The sequence below is a fragment of the Carassius carassius genome, chromosome 34 (assembly GCF_963082965.1).
Source record: "Carassius carassius chromosome 34, fCarCar2.1, whole genome shotgun sequence".
Lineage (NCBI taxonomy): Eukaryota > Metazoa > Chordata > Actinopteri > Cypriniformes > Cyprinidae > Carassius > Carassius carassius.
Genome location: NC_081788.1, coordinates 640,447 through 657,249, shown reverse-complemented (window position 1 = coordinate 657,249; position 16,803 = coordinate 640,447). Strand labels below are relative to the sequence as shown.

General features: G+C 42.4%; 1 protein-coding gene across 1 annotated transcript in view; it reads left to right on the top strand.

The window, feature by feature from the left end:
* The first annotated feature begins 3,557 nt into the window (after nucleotides 1-3,557).
* LOC132115293 (transmembrane and coiled-coil domains protein 1-like) overlaps nucleotides 3,558-16,803 on the top strand; it is a 49,279-nt gene continuing 36,033 nt past the window's right edge. The window contains exon 1 of the mRNA XM_059523676.1: nucleotides 3,558-3,596. Within this exon, the coding sequence (XP_059379659.1) occupies nucleotides 3,558-3,596 (39 nt within the window). The remainder of the gene's footprint in view (nucleotides 3,597-16,803) is intronic.

Here is a 16,803-nt window from a genome sequence, read left to right as displayed (position 1 = left end):
ATAAAGTCTGTATGGTGCCCTGGTGGCCTGTATACAGTAGCCATTACAAACATAACAGAGGATTTATCATTAACATTTGTTTCTCTGGATAATGTTATATGAAGCACCATTACTTCAAACGAGTTATACTTGTAGCCTGCCCTCTGAGAAATCCTGAAAACGTTGTTATAAATTGAAGCAACACCTCCACCTTTGCCTTTTAGACGAGGCTCATGTTTATAACAGTAATCTTGGGGGGTGGACTCATTTAAAATAATGTAATCATCAGGTTTTAGCCAGGTTTCTGTCAAACAGAGTACATCTAGATTATGATCAGTGATCATATTATTTACAAAAAGTGTTTTCGTAGAAAGGGATCTGATATTCAATAAGCCAAGCTTTATCATTTGTTTATCCATATTGCATCTGTTTTTTATTTGTTGAACCTCAATTAAATTGTAACTCTTAAATTGGTTTGGACATTTTTTGTATTTTCTAGCTGTAATGCTGTTGAATCATGGTACATGCTGTATGTTAATATAATGTTATTGCTAAAATGACATCTCAGTTGTATTTACAATGTTCTTTTGACAAAAGTGATCGAGAATCAACACTGCTTTTTAACATTAATTGAGTGGCATTAGTATTGATTTTTTTATTTCTATTTTTTTGTATTTAGTCACTATTAAATGTTCTTGTGGACACTAATTTAAGTGGTGTTTAGTAAATTATATAAATGACTGGAGCAAACTGAAAACATAATTCACCAGAGACTAACGTACCACACATTTTGAAAATGGAAATAAGTACATAAACAATTTATGCAAATAGTCTGTTGATTGTATATTTCCTTAACAAACTAACCCCAACCTTTGATCAACATACTGCCATGACCACTTCTCTTTTACTTCCACACTAAATTCCAACTTTATAGCCTTTTTTTGACCCACACATCCAGTGATGTATGACATATGTCTTGGATGTGGTTCTTGTGGGTCTCAGTGCTGTAATTGGGCTCTATAGCTCCTAATTAGAGCAGTACATCAAAATGGTTACACAGAGTTAAACATCAGCCAGAATGCAGAAGCAGTCATGACTGTGTGTGCTGAACTCTAGAGTGATCATGAGGAGAGGAGCAGCCTGCAGGAGCACCAGCTGGAAGCCACACAGTCTCTAGAGCGACACTCCTGCGGTGGCAGAGACGCTGCTCATCATCTCATCACTCCTGCAGTCCACCTAGCACACGCATCTGTGAGTAACCCCTCCCTCTCTCTGTGTGTGTATGAGTGAATCAACATAATAACACTGCTAACTCCTTTCCACTAGAGGGAGCTGTTAGTCAAGGCTTCTTTCACCAACAAGCGCTGTCATAGTTTTTCAAGACTATTTTTCATCCTCTCTGACCTTTACAGTTTCCGTTATAACAACCATTAAGCAATACTTAAAGTACTTTTTCTAAACTCTTTACAGCAACATACCTACATTCCACAATTATCCAAATAGTAAATTTTCCTGGCTAAAACCACATTTTGTTAAATAAATACAATCACTTTATTTCAAAATGTTGAATATCTTTTTCTACATACACTAACTATATCAAAACACAGCAAACACAATTCAAAATCGAATCATTTGGACAAAACATTAGCGCTTCTCCTCTATCCAATAGGAACATGTAGTCAATCATAGCACCGTGACTGACACAATGCTAACAGTCGATGGCTTTACAAAAACTGCATTACTTTCTTCTACATGTTTCACATACATGTTTCAGTTCTACTTGCATAGACAGTATACAAATCCATTGTTTTTTGTAATTTAGTTACCTTCAACTGAAACCCATTTTACAATTTTAAGTGTTGAATGAGTTCATTCTTGGCAACTGTCTAAAACTGAGCAAGTCATTATAGAAAAAATAGGGTAGGAAAAACGGTAATTGTGAACTTATCTCACAATTTGTACTTCTGTTCTTGAAATTGCGAGTTTACATCTTGCAATTTAGACTTTATCAGAAGTGTGAGACAAATTCACAATTGCAAGAAATAAAAGTCAGAACTGTGAGATGAAACAAAGTCACAATTACCCTGTACCCTTTATATTCCACGGCAGAAACTAGCTTTTACAGGTTCCACATATGGAAGAGGGAAAAACAAAGAAAGAACTACTAGTCCAACTACTCCTTTTCCTCTCCCATGCATTATTTTCTCTCTCTCTGATTCTTTGTGTTGTTCTGCATCCACAAAACCAATTCAAAGAGCTCTTTTTACTTATTTTTATTTTTGAGGTAATGGAAAGAGCACCAACACCTGACTATTCCTCCAACTGAGACTGGAATCAGCTATTTCTAAATAGTTTAGTGATCTGTTACTAAAATGCTTATCAGTATCAATATTTCATTATTTTATATAGTGATATTTTTTCAATACTTTTGAGTTGCTGTTGCTGCAGAAGTAGAGGCTTTATACTATACTTACAGTAAAATGTGGAACATAAGGTCTTCACATCTGCCATGCCGTGTTTAAGCATTTGTAAAAAAATAAATAAATAAAATAAAAAATAATAAGAAGAAAGATTTATCGTTTTCATATGGGGTATAAGCTTATGTGAAGAAAAAATGTGAGCATTCTAGAAACATGCTAATTTACTGAATATTGTGTGAAAACAACATGGATTGTGTTAAAGGTATGGTCACAACAGACCCATGTTCTGTTAATTGTGTATAGTGTTTTGAAAAAAACTACAGATTGGACAAAAGGATGTTAGCAATTGAAAAAAAAAAACTTAATTTTAAGACTATATCCAACACACAAAAGGCCACACATCTCTTGCTAAATATCACAGACACATCTCAAATGCAAACATTCGTCTTACATTGCAAACAGTTTAGCCATAATATTATATTTTTGTATATATCATATACCTGTGTGTATATGATATACCCAAAAATATAATATTATTCAAAAACTAAATATCGTCTTTTACAAGCTCCTGTACACATTTCTGTTCAAGATTGAAGGTTATTTGCAGAGAGATGTGTAGTTGTTTATAGGCCTGTTCCGAAGCCACGATTGCTTGGTGTGAGGAGTTAGTGTGAAGCAATGATGAATTAATGTGCTGTTTTGATTGGTGTGTTTGAAAAAGGAAATCAAGAAACTTCCTGTTAGATGTGTGAGTGTTACACAGAGAATTGTGTGTTGTGTTTTGCAAAAAGTGTTTTATGAAATTGAAAACCAAAGGCCAATAATTAATGTGTGCTTCTGCTGTTTGAGAGTCAGCTTTCAGAAACTGTGTGACAAGTAAAGATTTTGTGCTTAAGCAGTTGAAAAGAACTTCAATAAACTGAGGTGCATATAGCATCTGCGACTATATGCAATAAGTATAAATAAAACCTAACACTATTTACAAAGTGCAAAGCAAATACTTTTTTAAAGGCTTAACTATAGTAGCTATAAGCAATAGAAGTGTGTGGCACGTGTGTGTGTGTGTGTGTGTGTGTGTGAGAGAGAGAGAGAGAGAGAGAGAGATGGGGCGTGAGAGAGTGTTTTCTGCTCTTGGTTGTTTAGTGCGTGTCAGTCAGGATGGTCCAGCGATTCAGTCTCCGCAGACAGTACTCACAGGTAACTCTTTCACTTCGCACCTGTGTGTATGTGTGTGTGTGTGTGTTTGTGTGTGTGTGTGTGTGTACTGTATGTGTGTGTGTGTTTATAAGCATATGCATATGCAGTAAACCTTTGAAAGTTTTCTTTATTGAGGAGTGCAGTGATCTAGTCTGAGACAGAGAGAGAGGGCAGCGTGTAGATGTGGACTATATAAAACAGCAGTCTTTTTCAGAAAGAGGGTTTTATGTCACTTTCTATATTATTAACATGTTTATTTTGCCTGAAACCTATTTTATATTATTTTCCTCAAACATTAAGGCTAAGGAGACCTGATTATTAGTTGTTTCATTCAAAGGATTGTCTGTTAAGGCAATTTTTAGTGGTATTTTTTTTTAAGCAACAATTAAAAAAAACACACAGGGACAGGCAATAAACATACGGTTTCAAAAATATAGCCACAAACCTTTTTAAGATTATAAACTATACTTGGTACCAGATAAACCAGGTAACAGGCCTTTTCTCCCAGGAGGAAGATATGAAGCATGCACCATTGCTTGCTCTTTTTAAAAAGGAACACTCCACTTTTTTTTTGGAAAAAGGCTAATTTTCCAACTCCCCTAGAGTTAAACAGTTGAGTTTTATGGTTTTTGAATCCATTTAGCTAATCTCTGGGTCTGGGGGTAGCACGTTTAGCTTAGCTTAGCATAGATCATTGAATCTGATTAGACCGTTAGCAACTTTTCATTTACTGTTGGTCTTTGTACACAATGTAACTACAGAAGAGTCAAGTTTTAAATAGCAAAAATATAGAAACTCTTTGTTCATTTTTGAGCGAGATGCCAAATGTCTATTCAGATTCAATGATCTATGCTAAGCTAAACTAAAAGTGCTACCACCATACCCGGAGATCGGCTGAATGGATTCGAAAATCGTAAAACTAAATGTTTTAACTCTAGGGGAGTTGAAAAATAAGCCTATGTAGCGAATCAGCTCAAAGGGGAAATATAAATAATCCATCATAACTAGTTCTACCAGAAAGTCTCGGGAGATAAAATGTACGAAGCATACATTTATTGACAACTCAGCAAGCATAATTATAAATTTCTTTGGCGGAAGGCCCCGTCCATGGTTCGTAATCCGAGGGTAGCGGACCTGCATTTCCTGCCTGAAGACGAAGGCAGGGGGGCTAGCCGACCCCCCTGGAAGGTAAGGACAGGACCATCCTGGTGGTGTTGGGGAGGGTGGAGGTTGTTATCACGTCGGCATCTGTGAACTCAAACATGTGTGAGTACGATCTTTTATACCGAAGTATAGAGACATGATTGGATAATGATGAAGGTAATAAGTGACAAAGTAATTAAGTCTTCCTGGCAGAACTTAGGCTAAAGCTTTCATTTATGAGTAATTATAAATATTTAGATCCGCTGTAAGTATTTACTTGACCTCTCAGTGTCAACTATGTGTCAATTCTAAGAATGTTAATTTCCTGTTTAAGGAAACTAACTTTTTTACTGTACTACTCGGAGCATGTAGCAAAAATCTGCATGATTCGGGACTTCAGTAATGAGCAAACAACCTCAAGTGTTATACGAATAAGACTTTATTAACTACATAAACACTTAAACTAGTCTAACACACACACACACACACACACACACACACGCATACAGTTGGCATAGAAAAAAAGGGTTAAAGCTTAAGCAGTAAAAAGAAAAGAAATAAAGACATGGAGCTATGGTACAGTTTGATGTTCAGCAAATCTACATCCTGAAGGAAACATCAGTTTCTTAGTTCAAACACATCTTTGTCAAAGGTGCATATGATACTTAATGTATCAATTAATAAGACTAAGTTAGATACTTGCACATCTCGCCTGTTTGATAAAGAGTCCTGATGCACTTTGGGGCTCCAGTTGGTCTCTGCTGAAGTGAATAGATGAGACCAGTTCGAATCAGAGGATCTTGATTAATGAATAGTCAAGGCCGAAGCCTGGCACAAGCTTAGCATGGTTTTGAGAGCTCTTAGCTCAGCATCTTCTCCTGGAAATCCTGAATCTAAAAGAACCGCCCTGATCTGATGATCAGTGATCTATATAGGGGGATGATGTCATACCCTCAGGATTTGAGTGAGCGAATGAGGAATGGTACCTTTTGGAGGGAAGTTTTACAACCTTTTGTTTCACATATGGTCTTTCATTGGATGTTGATGAAGAAACTATTAAAGATTCTGGTAAAACAAATACCTTCCATAAGTACCAACATATAATATGAATGACCATTAAAAATGCAGCCGAAAGATACCAAGCATGGCATACGTGTGACCTCTGTTAACAATAGTGTGCAATTCTAAAATGTTAATTTAAAAGATTTTTTGTCAATACATAAGTGAAACACTTTAATAGGAGAAATAATGAAATGGATAAATTGGTAATGTTCCTACATTTCTCAAGTGGTTATATCTAGAGGGGGATATAAATTAGGATGGACTGTATAGTAAAAGGGTACATTTGCCTGTTTCAAAGTGAATTTATGGCGCTTTTCCACTACACAGTACCAGCTCGACTCGACTCACATTTTTTTTTCGCCTCGGTTTTCCACTGTGTAAAAGTTGTACCTGTACCTGCTTCCATGTACTTTTTTCGTATCACCTCTGGCAAGGTTCTGAGCGAGCTGAGGCAATACTAAAATGTGATGTGAAAACACGGCAGACTGCTGATTGGTCAGAGAGAATCGTCACTATTCACTGCGTCATCACTGCACGCGTCAGACGGAGTGTCCTGAATAACCCCGCCAGCACTGTTTCATTCTGCTGCCCTCAGCCTCTCCTGAAACAACGTTTGTCTTCTTGCCACATCCCGAGGATCAGCATACACTTGATTTCCTCCATTGTCCTGAGTGTGTGTCGCGTAGAAGATTACGTCAAGGCAGTTTGCTCCGGCGTCGCTATGACGACCAGGTACTATTGTGGGGTTCTATCTGCAATGGAAAGCGGAGCGAAAAGCAAGCCGAGCCAAGTCGAGTCGAGTTGAGCTGGTAATGGTAATGGAAAAGGGCAATTATAGAGTGAAAACTCTACATTCCTTCGTGGATCTTATCTTGATGTGTGTCTTTGTTACCATGGTAACCAGAGGCCTGTTCTGCCCTTTTTGAGGACATAGTTGCATTTCGGGGGAAAGATCCATAGACCCTATTGTTAGATGAGGGGGCATCAAATAGTTGTGTGTCTGATTGGTCCAAATGCTACACCTATTATCAAAAAAGTGGAGTGTTCCTTTAATCCACAGCCACCTTGACAGCCACTCTCCTTTCCTGTGATATCAAGGAGGCTGAATGACCGATGTAAAGACTGCCCTGCCCATGTCTCCCACAATCCTCTCTGGTTTGAGATATTCCCCACTTTTATGTTCATAGGCCTCTTTCATCTGGTCCTTCCAGGAGACATGAAGTTCCAACATCAGCATTTGCTCAGAACAGTCAGATGTTAAGACCCAATCTGTCAAGTCAAGTCACCTTTATTTATATAGCGCTTTAAACAAAATACATTGCGTCAAAGCAACTGAACAACATTCATAAGGAAAACAGTGTGTCAGTAATGCAAAATGATAGTTAAAGGCAGTTCATCATTGAATTCAGTGATGTCATCTCTGTTCAGTTAAATAATGTCTGTGCATTTATTTGCAATCAAGTCAACGATATCGCTGTAGATGAAGTGACCCCAACTAAGCAAGCCAGAGGCGACAGCGGCAAGGAACCGAAACTCCACCGGTGACAGAATGGAGAAAAAAAACCTTGAGAGAAACCAGGCTCAGTTGGGGGGCCAGTTCTCCTCTGACCAGACGAAACCAGTAGTTCAATTCCAGGCTGCAGCAAAGTCAGATTGTGCAGAAGTATCATCTGTTTCCTGTGGTTTTGTCCTGGTGGTCCTCTGAGACAAGGTCTTTACAGGGGATCTGTATCTGGGGCTCTAGTTGTCCTGGTCTCCGCCGTCTTTCAGGGTAGTAGAGGTCCTTTCTAGGTGCTGGATACGTACTGGATCCGGGTGACTGCAGTGACCCTCTGATCTGGATACAGACTGGATCTGGTGGCTACGGTGACCTCGGAATAAGAGAGAAACAGACAAATATTAGCGTAGATGCCATTCTTCTAATGATGTAGCAAGTACATAGGGTGTTATGGGAAGTGTTTCTGGTTCCGGTTTACCTAATTAATGCAGCCTAATAATCCTTTAACGGATTTGGATATTAAAAGCATATTAGTATGTTATGTGTAAGCCAGGTTAAAGAGATGGGTCTTTAATCTAGATTTAAACTGCAAGAGTGTGTCTGCCTCCCGAACAATGTTAGGTACGTTATTCCAGAGTTATTGACAGGACCGGGCTAATATGGTCATACTTCCTGGTTCTAGTAAGAACTCTTGCTGCTGCATTTTGGACTAGCTGTAGTTTGATTACTAAGCGTGCAGAACAACCACCCAATAAAGCATTACAATAATCTAACCTTGAGGTCATAAATGCATGGATTAACATTTCTGCATTTGACATTGAGAGCATAGGCCGTAATTTAGATATATTTTTGAGATGGAAAAATGCAGTTTTCAAATGCTAGAAACGTGGCTTTCTAAGGAAAGATTGTGATCAAATAGCACACCTAGGTTCCTAACTGATGACGAAGAATTGACAGAGCAACCATCAAGTCTAAGACAGTTTTCTAAGTTATTACAAGCAGAGTTTTTAGGTCCTATAATTAACATCCCTGTTATTTTCAGAATTTAGCAGTAAGAAATTACTCGTCATCCAGTTTTTTATATCGACTATGCATTCCATTAGTTTTTCATATTGGTGTGTTTCACTGGGCCGTGAAGAAATATAGAGCTGAGTATCATCAGCATAACAGTGAAAGCTAATACCATGTTTCCTGATTATATCTCCCAAGGGTAACATATAAAGCGTGAAGAGTAGCGGCCCTAGTACTGAGCCTTGAGGTACTCCATACTGCACTTGTGATCGATATGATACATCTTCACTCACTGCTACGAACTGATGGCGGTCATATAAGTACGATTTAAACCATGCTAATGCACTTCCATTAATGCCAACAAAGTGTTCAAGTCTATGCAAAAGAATGTTGTGGTCAATTGTGTCAAATGCAGCACTAAGATCCAATCAAACTAATAGAGAGATACACCCACGATCAGATGATAAGAGCAGATCATTTGTAACTTTAAGGAGAGCAGTCTCAGTACTATGATACGGTCAAAATCCTGACTGGAAATCCTCACATATACCATTTTTCTCTAAGAAGGAATATAATTGTGAGGATACCACCTTTTCTAGTATCTTGGACAGAAAAGGGAGATTCGAAATTGGTCTATAATTAACTAGTTCTTTGGGGTCAAGCTGTGGTTTTTTGAGAGGCTTAATAACAGCCAGTTTAAAGGTTTTGGGGACATATCCTAATGACAATGAGGAATTAATAATAGTCAGAAGAGGAAATCTATGACTTCTGGAAGCACCTCTTTTAGGAGCTTAGATGGTATAGGGTCTAACATACGTGTTGTTGGTTTAGATGATTTAACAAGTTTATACATTTCTTCCTCTCCTATAGTAGAGAATGAGTGGAACTGTTCCTCAGGGGATCTATAGTGCACTGTCTGATGCGATACTGTAGCTGACGTCTGAATGGTTGCAATTTTATCTCTAATAGTATCAATTTTAGAAGTAAAGTAGTTCATAAAGTTATTAACACTTTTCGTTAATTTAGCCACCATAATGAAAAAATACCTGGGATTATGTTTGTTGTCTTCTAAAAGAGAAGAAAAGTAATCGGATCTAGCAATTTTTAATGTTTTTCTGTAGGATAGGTTACTTTACCGCCAAGCAATACGAAATACCTCGAGTTTTGTTTTCCTCCAGCTGCGCTCCATTTGGGGTGCGAGTATGCTCATTCACTAGTTCACGCTTATATATAATTAGCTGAGGTATGGTATGCGTATTTGGCGTGCTGTCCGGGGAAGGGCTCCGAGCTCGGGAATGGCCCGAACCTAGAGTACCCCCCCTTCCCCGTCTATTTATAAAGTGAACTTAAAGTGAGGAGATGGGGTGGAGGAGGGATGCTGATAAACCGTCAATGGATAGAGGGAAGTCAGCGATATTTATACTATGGGATTGATTACTTGATTATGGTCCACCTGTGTTGATTAGGCTAAGTATCTGACGCGCTCCTCCCGAATCTTATTAATAAAATTTTATTTCACTAGTTCACGCTTACATATAATTAGCTGAGGTATGGTATGCGTATTTGGCGTGCTGTCCGGGGAAGGGCTCCGAGCTCGGGAATGGCCCGAACCTAGAGTACCCCCCAAAAAAGCAAATGTACAAGAGGACAGCCGCCAGTTTAAAGAATGCCCCCCCCCCCAAAAAAGCATAGAGTACTGGCGGGGGCTGATTTGGTTTCCTGAGAAGTCGTTTCGTTGGCAGGCTGGAAGGGCCTACGTACTCCAGAGGGAGCGACTTGGGCGTTGGGAGAGTAGGCCCTACTGGCTGCAGCTAGTGAACTACGTAGTTGTTGGCGCCCGGTCGGTAAGGCTCGAGCCGATGCTCAACTGGAGCTTGTGGCGTTGGAACGGTGAGCCCTACCGGCCGATGAGGAGGAGCAGCGTGGTTGTGGTGCCCGACCGGGAGGACATAAGTTGCCTCGACCGGAATAGGTCACGGTGTCGGCGTACAGGCCCTACTGGCTGATAGCCCCTGCTATTCAGTGGGTGAAGGGCCTAATGCTGACCGAGAGGGCCCATGAAGCCTCCGACAGGAGATTGAGACTCAGAATGACGGACGTCTGGGTCCTCTCGGTTTGGCAGATAAAAAGCTTTGGGCTGGCCGACAAGGAGGACTCTGGCAACATCCGAAGGGAGATCCCGACTCACGGCATCGGATGGATGAGACTTGCTTGCGGCCGGCAAACATAGGCCCGACCGGGAGAACTCTCCCCAGACGTCTGAAGGGAGCACACGCATCAGACGGGTAAGCATCGCCGGACGGGGAGAGTGGAAAGGAAAACCCGACTGGGAGGACTCTCGTGGCATCCGATGGGGCATTAAACTCAGAACATCGAACGGGTAAGCCTCGCCAGGTGGGGTTAAAAGATGTGAGGGTAGCTGAGGGCAGCTGAGAGTTGTTGGGGTTTTTTTTTTTTTTGCAGGATTTGGCGAGAGGACGAGACTCGTAGCGTCGGACGGTTAAGCCTCGCCTACCGTCAAATGCAAAGGTAAGTTGCATGGCCGAGAGACTGTTACCGACGTCCGAAGGGAGCACACGCATGGGACGGGTAAGCCTTGCCGACCGTAGAGTGGAAACGTAAAGCAAGTCTGTCCAGGAGGCTCTCGCCAGCGTCCGAAGGGAGCACGCGCATCGAACGGGTAAGCCTCGCTGACCATAGAAAAGGAAAAGGTAAGGTTGTCTAACCGGGAGGCTCTCGCCGGCGTCCGAAGGGAGCACTCGCATCGAACGGGTAAGCCTCTCCAGATGTGGGACAGAAAAGGTAACGATAGGTGGCCAGGAGGCTCTTGCCAGCATCCAACGGGGACTTCCTGTTCCCCAATACAACTGGGTGAGCCTCGCAGGCCGTAGGATGGAAAAGGTAAGTTTGTGTGGTCGTTAGGCTGTCGTAGGCGTCTTATGGGAGTTTGCTACTCATGGCAAGAGACGGGTAAGCCTTGACGACCATAGGAAGGAGGGAGGATTTATTTGTGTGTTTGGTACCTGCGGCATCGAACGGCTTGCTTGTAGGTTTTGTAACCTAAACCACGTGGAATGGTCGTGGTTAGCTGGCCAGGAGGCTCTCGCCAGCGTCCAATGGGAGCACTCGCATCGAACGGGTGAGCCTCGTTGGCCAAGGATGGAAAAGGTCAGGTTGTCTAGCCGGGAGGCTCTGACCGACGTCCGATAGGAGCTTAGCTCCAGGAATCGAACGGGTAAACCTCTCTGGCTGAAGGACGGAGAAGGTTGTCCAGCCGGGAGGCTCTTAACTTCGGCCGACAGGAGCTTAGCTCCCGGAATCGAACGGTTAAGCCTCGCTGGCCAAAGGACGGAAAAGGTAAGATTGTCTAGCCGGGAAGCTCTCACCTACATCCAATGGGAGCCTTGACTCCATGCATTGGATGGGTAAACCTCTCCGTACGTAAGACAGAATGGCAAAAGGGTAGCCGGGGGCTTTCACCTACGTCCGAAGGGAGTGTGAGCTCCTGGCAACGAACGGGTAAGCCTTGCTGGCCGCAGAATGGAAAAGGTGAGGTTGTCTGGCCGGGAGGCTCTCGTCAGCATCCGATGGGAGCTCGAGCTCCTGGCATCGAAGAAAGAAGCCTTGCCGGCCATAGGATAGAAAAAGGTAAGGTTATCTGGTTATCGTCGCTGGTGGTCGGATGGAAAGTCCCAGATTGCTTAAGCGGGAAAGCATCTGACAGGAGTTTTATACTCATGATGTCATACGAGTAAGCTTTGCTGATAGTTGAACGGAGAAGGCCAAGGTTGGCTCAACCGGGAGCACTCTTGCAGCGCCTGACAGGGAGTTCGATACTAAGGAGGATTTGGTTGTCTACAAGGGTAGACGCTGTGAGGCTTACTTGAATAATTGTTTAGCGAATCCAATAAGCTGCTTCCGATAATGAGTCCGAAAATTTTGGTGCAGTCGTTGTATTCGAAATTAAGCGTGCAAAAATAAATTGGATTTCCTGTGCCAGTGTACCCCAAATAGGTGCCATGTATCGGCGATGTGGTCGTTGTCGAATTGTCATATTGTCAGCACATGAGATCGATGGTACATATCGACGATGTAATCGTGCATGGGTGGAGTAAGAGAAAGATTCTTTATACTTGTCTGAGCTTACTATTTGCCATTTTAACCATGCAGTTGCACGAAAGAGCCTATGGAATCACCAATAATCGAAAAAATATATATTTTTCGGACGTGCTGATAAACTGGCATTAAATATAAAATACTATATTTAAAACCGCTAGTTCATGTAGTCGGCACTACTGTCATCTCGCTTGTCCTGTTAATTTATTTATTTATTTATTTATTTTTTACGATAGTAGATTCCATTTAAAGTCCAACGATTTAACCCTAATATGGACGTAAACAAATGCCTTAAATATAAGGTATTCAAAAGCCGGTAAGAGAACCGGGGAGCTCCTTTAAAATATGGCACGTATCGGATTTACCTGTTAAAGTACGATGGAATACCTTATATCTGCTAACGATGCATGTCTATTTGTGGATGGAGACTTCTTTGCCACCTACAGGCTCACATCATCCTTTGAGAGCATGTGCGAGCGCGTCTTGGCTATTGTCGATACATGATGCTATCACCGCAACCTAGGATGCATGGCATACCTATAAGCGGAGGTGATGTGTGTGTTTTTTTTTTTTTTGTTTTTTTTTTGCGTGTGAACAGACGCTACTGTGGCAGCGGGGAGATACGGGAAAGGCTCCATGCAGGAGCAGACACTGCTGCGGCAGCGAGGAGGTATAGGAAAGGCTCCTGCGGGAGCAGACACTGCTGCGGCAGTGAGGAGGTATAGGAAAGGCTCCTGTGGGAGCAGACACTGCTGCGGCAGTGAGGAGCTATAGGAAAGGCTCCTGCGGGAGCAGACACTGCTGCGGTAGTAAGGAGGTACAGGAAAGGCTCCTGTGGGAGCAGACACTGCTGCGGCAGTGAGGAGGTATAGGAAAGGCTCCTGCAGGAGCAAACACTGCTGCGGTAGTAAGGAGGTACAGGAAAGGCTCCTGCGGGAGCAGACACTGCTGCGGCAGTGAGGAGGTACAGGAAAGGCTCCTGCGGGAGCAGACACTGCTGCGGCAGTGAGGAGGTATAGGAAAGACTCCTGCGGGAGCAGACTCTGCTGCGGCAGTGGGGAGATACGGGAAAGGCTCCTGCGGGAGCAGACACTGCTGCGGCAGTGAGGAGGTACGTGCAAGGCTACTTGCTTCGGCTGCTGTAGATGTTGGCTGTGGGAAGAGAGAAAAAAAAAAGGGGTTAGTGACATTTGATGGGGCAAGCTAAAAATGAATGGGTAGCCTACTGTGTCACCAGCTCAGCAATTGGTTGCCTGATTTGACAATTCCTCAAGCCTCAAGCCAAGTCCACATTATTATGTTCCTGTTGGAAAAGCATCTTTCCTCTCATTTGGCCTCCGGGCTCTTTAGACGGTCTCCCGAGAGGATACGTTTGGAACGCTGTTTTCACGTTGTAGTATGGACTGTGGAAACAGAGGCTTTTGGAAACGATGAAGCATGTTTAGTCTTGTAAGACGTTGTACCAAAAGACATGATTACAGCAGTAACGTTAACCCCTTACCAGTCACCCCCCATTTTTGGCATGGAGACAGAAATTACGTACCCAAGATAAAGATGTTTCTGCTCATGATTCTTTCTGACTAGATCCATGATCAACATTTGTCCATGAGCTAACACTTCGGCGTTTACCATTCGGGATTGGAATCGTTTTCCTGACATAATTACTAAATAACTGTCACTGAAATGATGTTTTATCGAAATATTGGTCAAATATCAAAGCCAAAGTCTTTAGACTTTCAATTGATGCAGGGTTTATCCAGATCAAGTAAGAGAGTGATGTTTAACGTGCTGTGAAAGTGAAACGATAATAAACTGGGGCCGTTGGCGATGCTTGCAAGCAAATGGGTTAATAGCGAGCGCCAACCTCCCGCTCTCTCTCGTGAGGCCAATAAGGAAGTGACTAAAACTGCAATTCATCGACTGGCCGCTTGAGGCTGGCTGCAAAAGGGAGTCAGTCCCATAGACTCCCCATGTTAAAATGCCCAACTTTACAGCAGGAAAAAACATGTTTACAGCCTGGTTCAAAAAATGATTTTGGTCTAAATAGCTAATTTTGCCCTTCATGACAACTGTGAGGGGGGTGAAATTTTTTTTTAAATTTTTTTTATAACTCATCCGTTTAAATTATATTAAGACTTAAAGTTCTGCATAATTAAGGGCGTAGCCACTTGAGTGACGGGTGGATTGCCGCTGCTGACACTGCCGTCGTGCTAGGTGGGTGTGGCTACAGCAACTAGCTCCCGCCTTTTTGCCCATGTTTGATTGTCCGGGAGAGTCGCGCGGTGACGCACTGCCAAGATGGCAACGGCCCGCTCTACACACTTTAGGCTTCAAAAACACACTTCAGGACTCTACGGGTGACGTCACGGACACTACGTCCATGTTTTTATACAGTCTATGGTTAATAGCAGTTATGTGCTATTCGCTTCCACGTGGTTTCTAAAGATATTTACTTGCCAGTTTTTTCGTATTACGGTCCTTAAAGTCCCCTTGAACGGAAGTTGCGAACGACTTTTCTCCAGTGTTGTGACGTATTCCCGAGAGAAACGGAATAATACATGAGGAAAATAGTGGGCGTGGCTTATTTTCCAACTAGCACCTGATTGGATCTAGATAAGTAGGTGTTTAATTAAAAAATGGAGGCAGATCTAAACGCAAGTTTACGATCGGTTGTTGAGGATTACTCGCCACCTGAATCACCGCAATTTAGTTTTCAGCAGGAGGAGGAGGAAGATGAAGAACAGGAACACGAGGAGGATCATTTACAAAAATGCACCTCCTCGCCATCTCTCCTTTCACGCGCTGTCAATGCTCGCAAACACACAGGCAGCCTGTCTACTGTCAGTGTCAGTTGGAGGGGCATGGTTACGGATTAAGCAGACACCAAATTCCTCAAGCCTACGTCATCAGTGAAGGTCCTCCAATGCAGAGGGGAGGGGCATTTTTAGATTTTGATTAAAGATTATGAAGCCAAAATTTTTTTTTTTTTTTTTTTTTTTTTTGTGGTGTGGATTGGCTCGCATGGATGAATTGTTCAGCACGAAACGATCAATTTAGGCGAACAAAGTAAATATAGTCAATTTTGATTTCCTGTGGACTTTAAAAGGCGACAGTTATTTTACTCACACTTGCTATCCTGCGTCGAAACACTAGGGCAGATGCGTTTTAGATGAATTTTGAGTGATCACGCCGGTGAATGGTGAAATAGGTCCCTAAATGATTTGGTCCTACCAGAAAACTTGCATGGAAATTAAAATTTAAAATTAATTAAGCATTTAGCAGAGACGCTTTTATCCAGAGACTAACAAGCTTTTTTTTTTTTTTTTTGTATCATTTCAGGTTTAAACGTGCGCAGTAAGGCGAATGTAATGCGTTTGCTTCGTGGTTAAAAGTGGCATCATCATCCGATGGAACGTTTGTATCTGTAGTCAAAATCCATGCGCAATCCACACTCCAGATCAGCAGGTGGCGGTAATGCACCTTTACGCTGGTTTGCCAAAACACTAGCAGAAGAAGACGGAACTGCGTCATGACGTCGTTTAACAAACTTTAGCCACGAACCTGCTTTTAGATGCAACACTTTGGATGCCAACTGCCGAAAAAAATCCAATGATGAAAAAGAAGAACCTGTTTTTAACGTCTTCGCCTGAAAATGTTTTAGTTAGCGTCGCGCGGTCTGCGCCGCTAGAGGAAGCGGCCTCAAACTGCCACCCGGCCGGAACGCCGGGGTGAAAGGCTGAGCCGCGGTGAGAACTGGGGCTCGGCCCAGGCTGGTTGGCTTCTTTCTGCTGCAATCCAGCGCTCGGGGAGAGCTCGGTCTCGGGCGGCACGATCGTTGTGTCGAGCAAGGCGAGCTCGGAGCTTGCACGGTCTATTGGCCGCGACGTGTGGCTTGGCGAGGAGAGCAGCTGTCACGATGACACTTAATAATGCTCAACGGCCGTGTTTGTCTGGGTAGAAATGATCTCGGGTCCGGCAAAAGCAACAGGTCTTATAAATCCCCTGTGTAGCTCTCTTCGTTGGTACGAAAATTGGGTCTGTGGTAAGGTGACAGACAAAGCGAACCAGCATGCTGATAAACCGTCAATGGATAGAGGGAAGTCAGCGATATTTATACTATGGGATTGATTACTTGATTATGGTCCACCTGTGTTGATTAGGCTAAGTATCTGACGCGCTCCTCCCGAATCTTATTAATAAAATTTCATTTATACCATGGTGTCAAACTGTTTTCCTTAACCTTCCTTAAGCATAAAGGAGCAACTGTATTTAAAGTTCTAGAAAAGAGAGAGTCCATAGTTTCTGTTACATCATCAAGTTGTTCTGAGGTTTTGGATATGCTAAGGAATTCGGATACATCAGGAAGATAACTTAAAA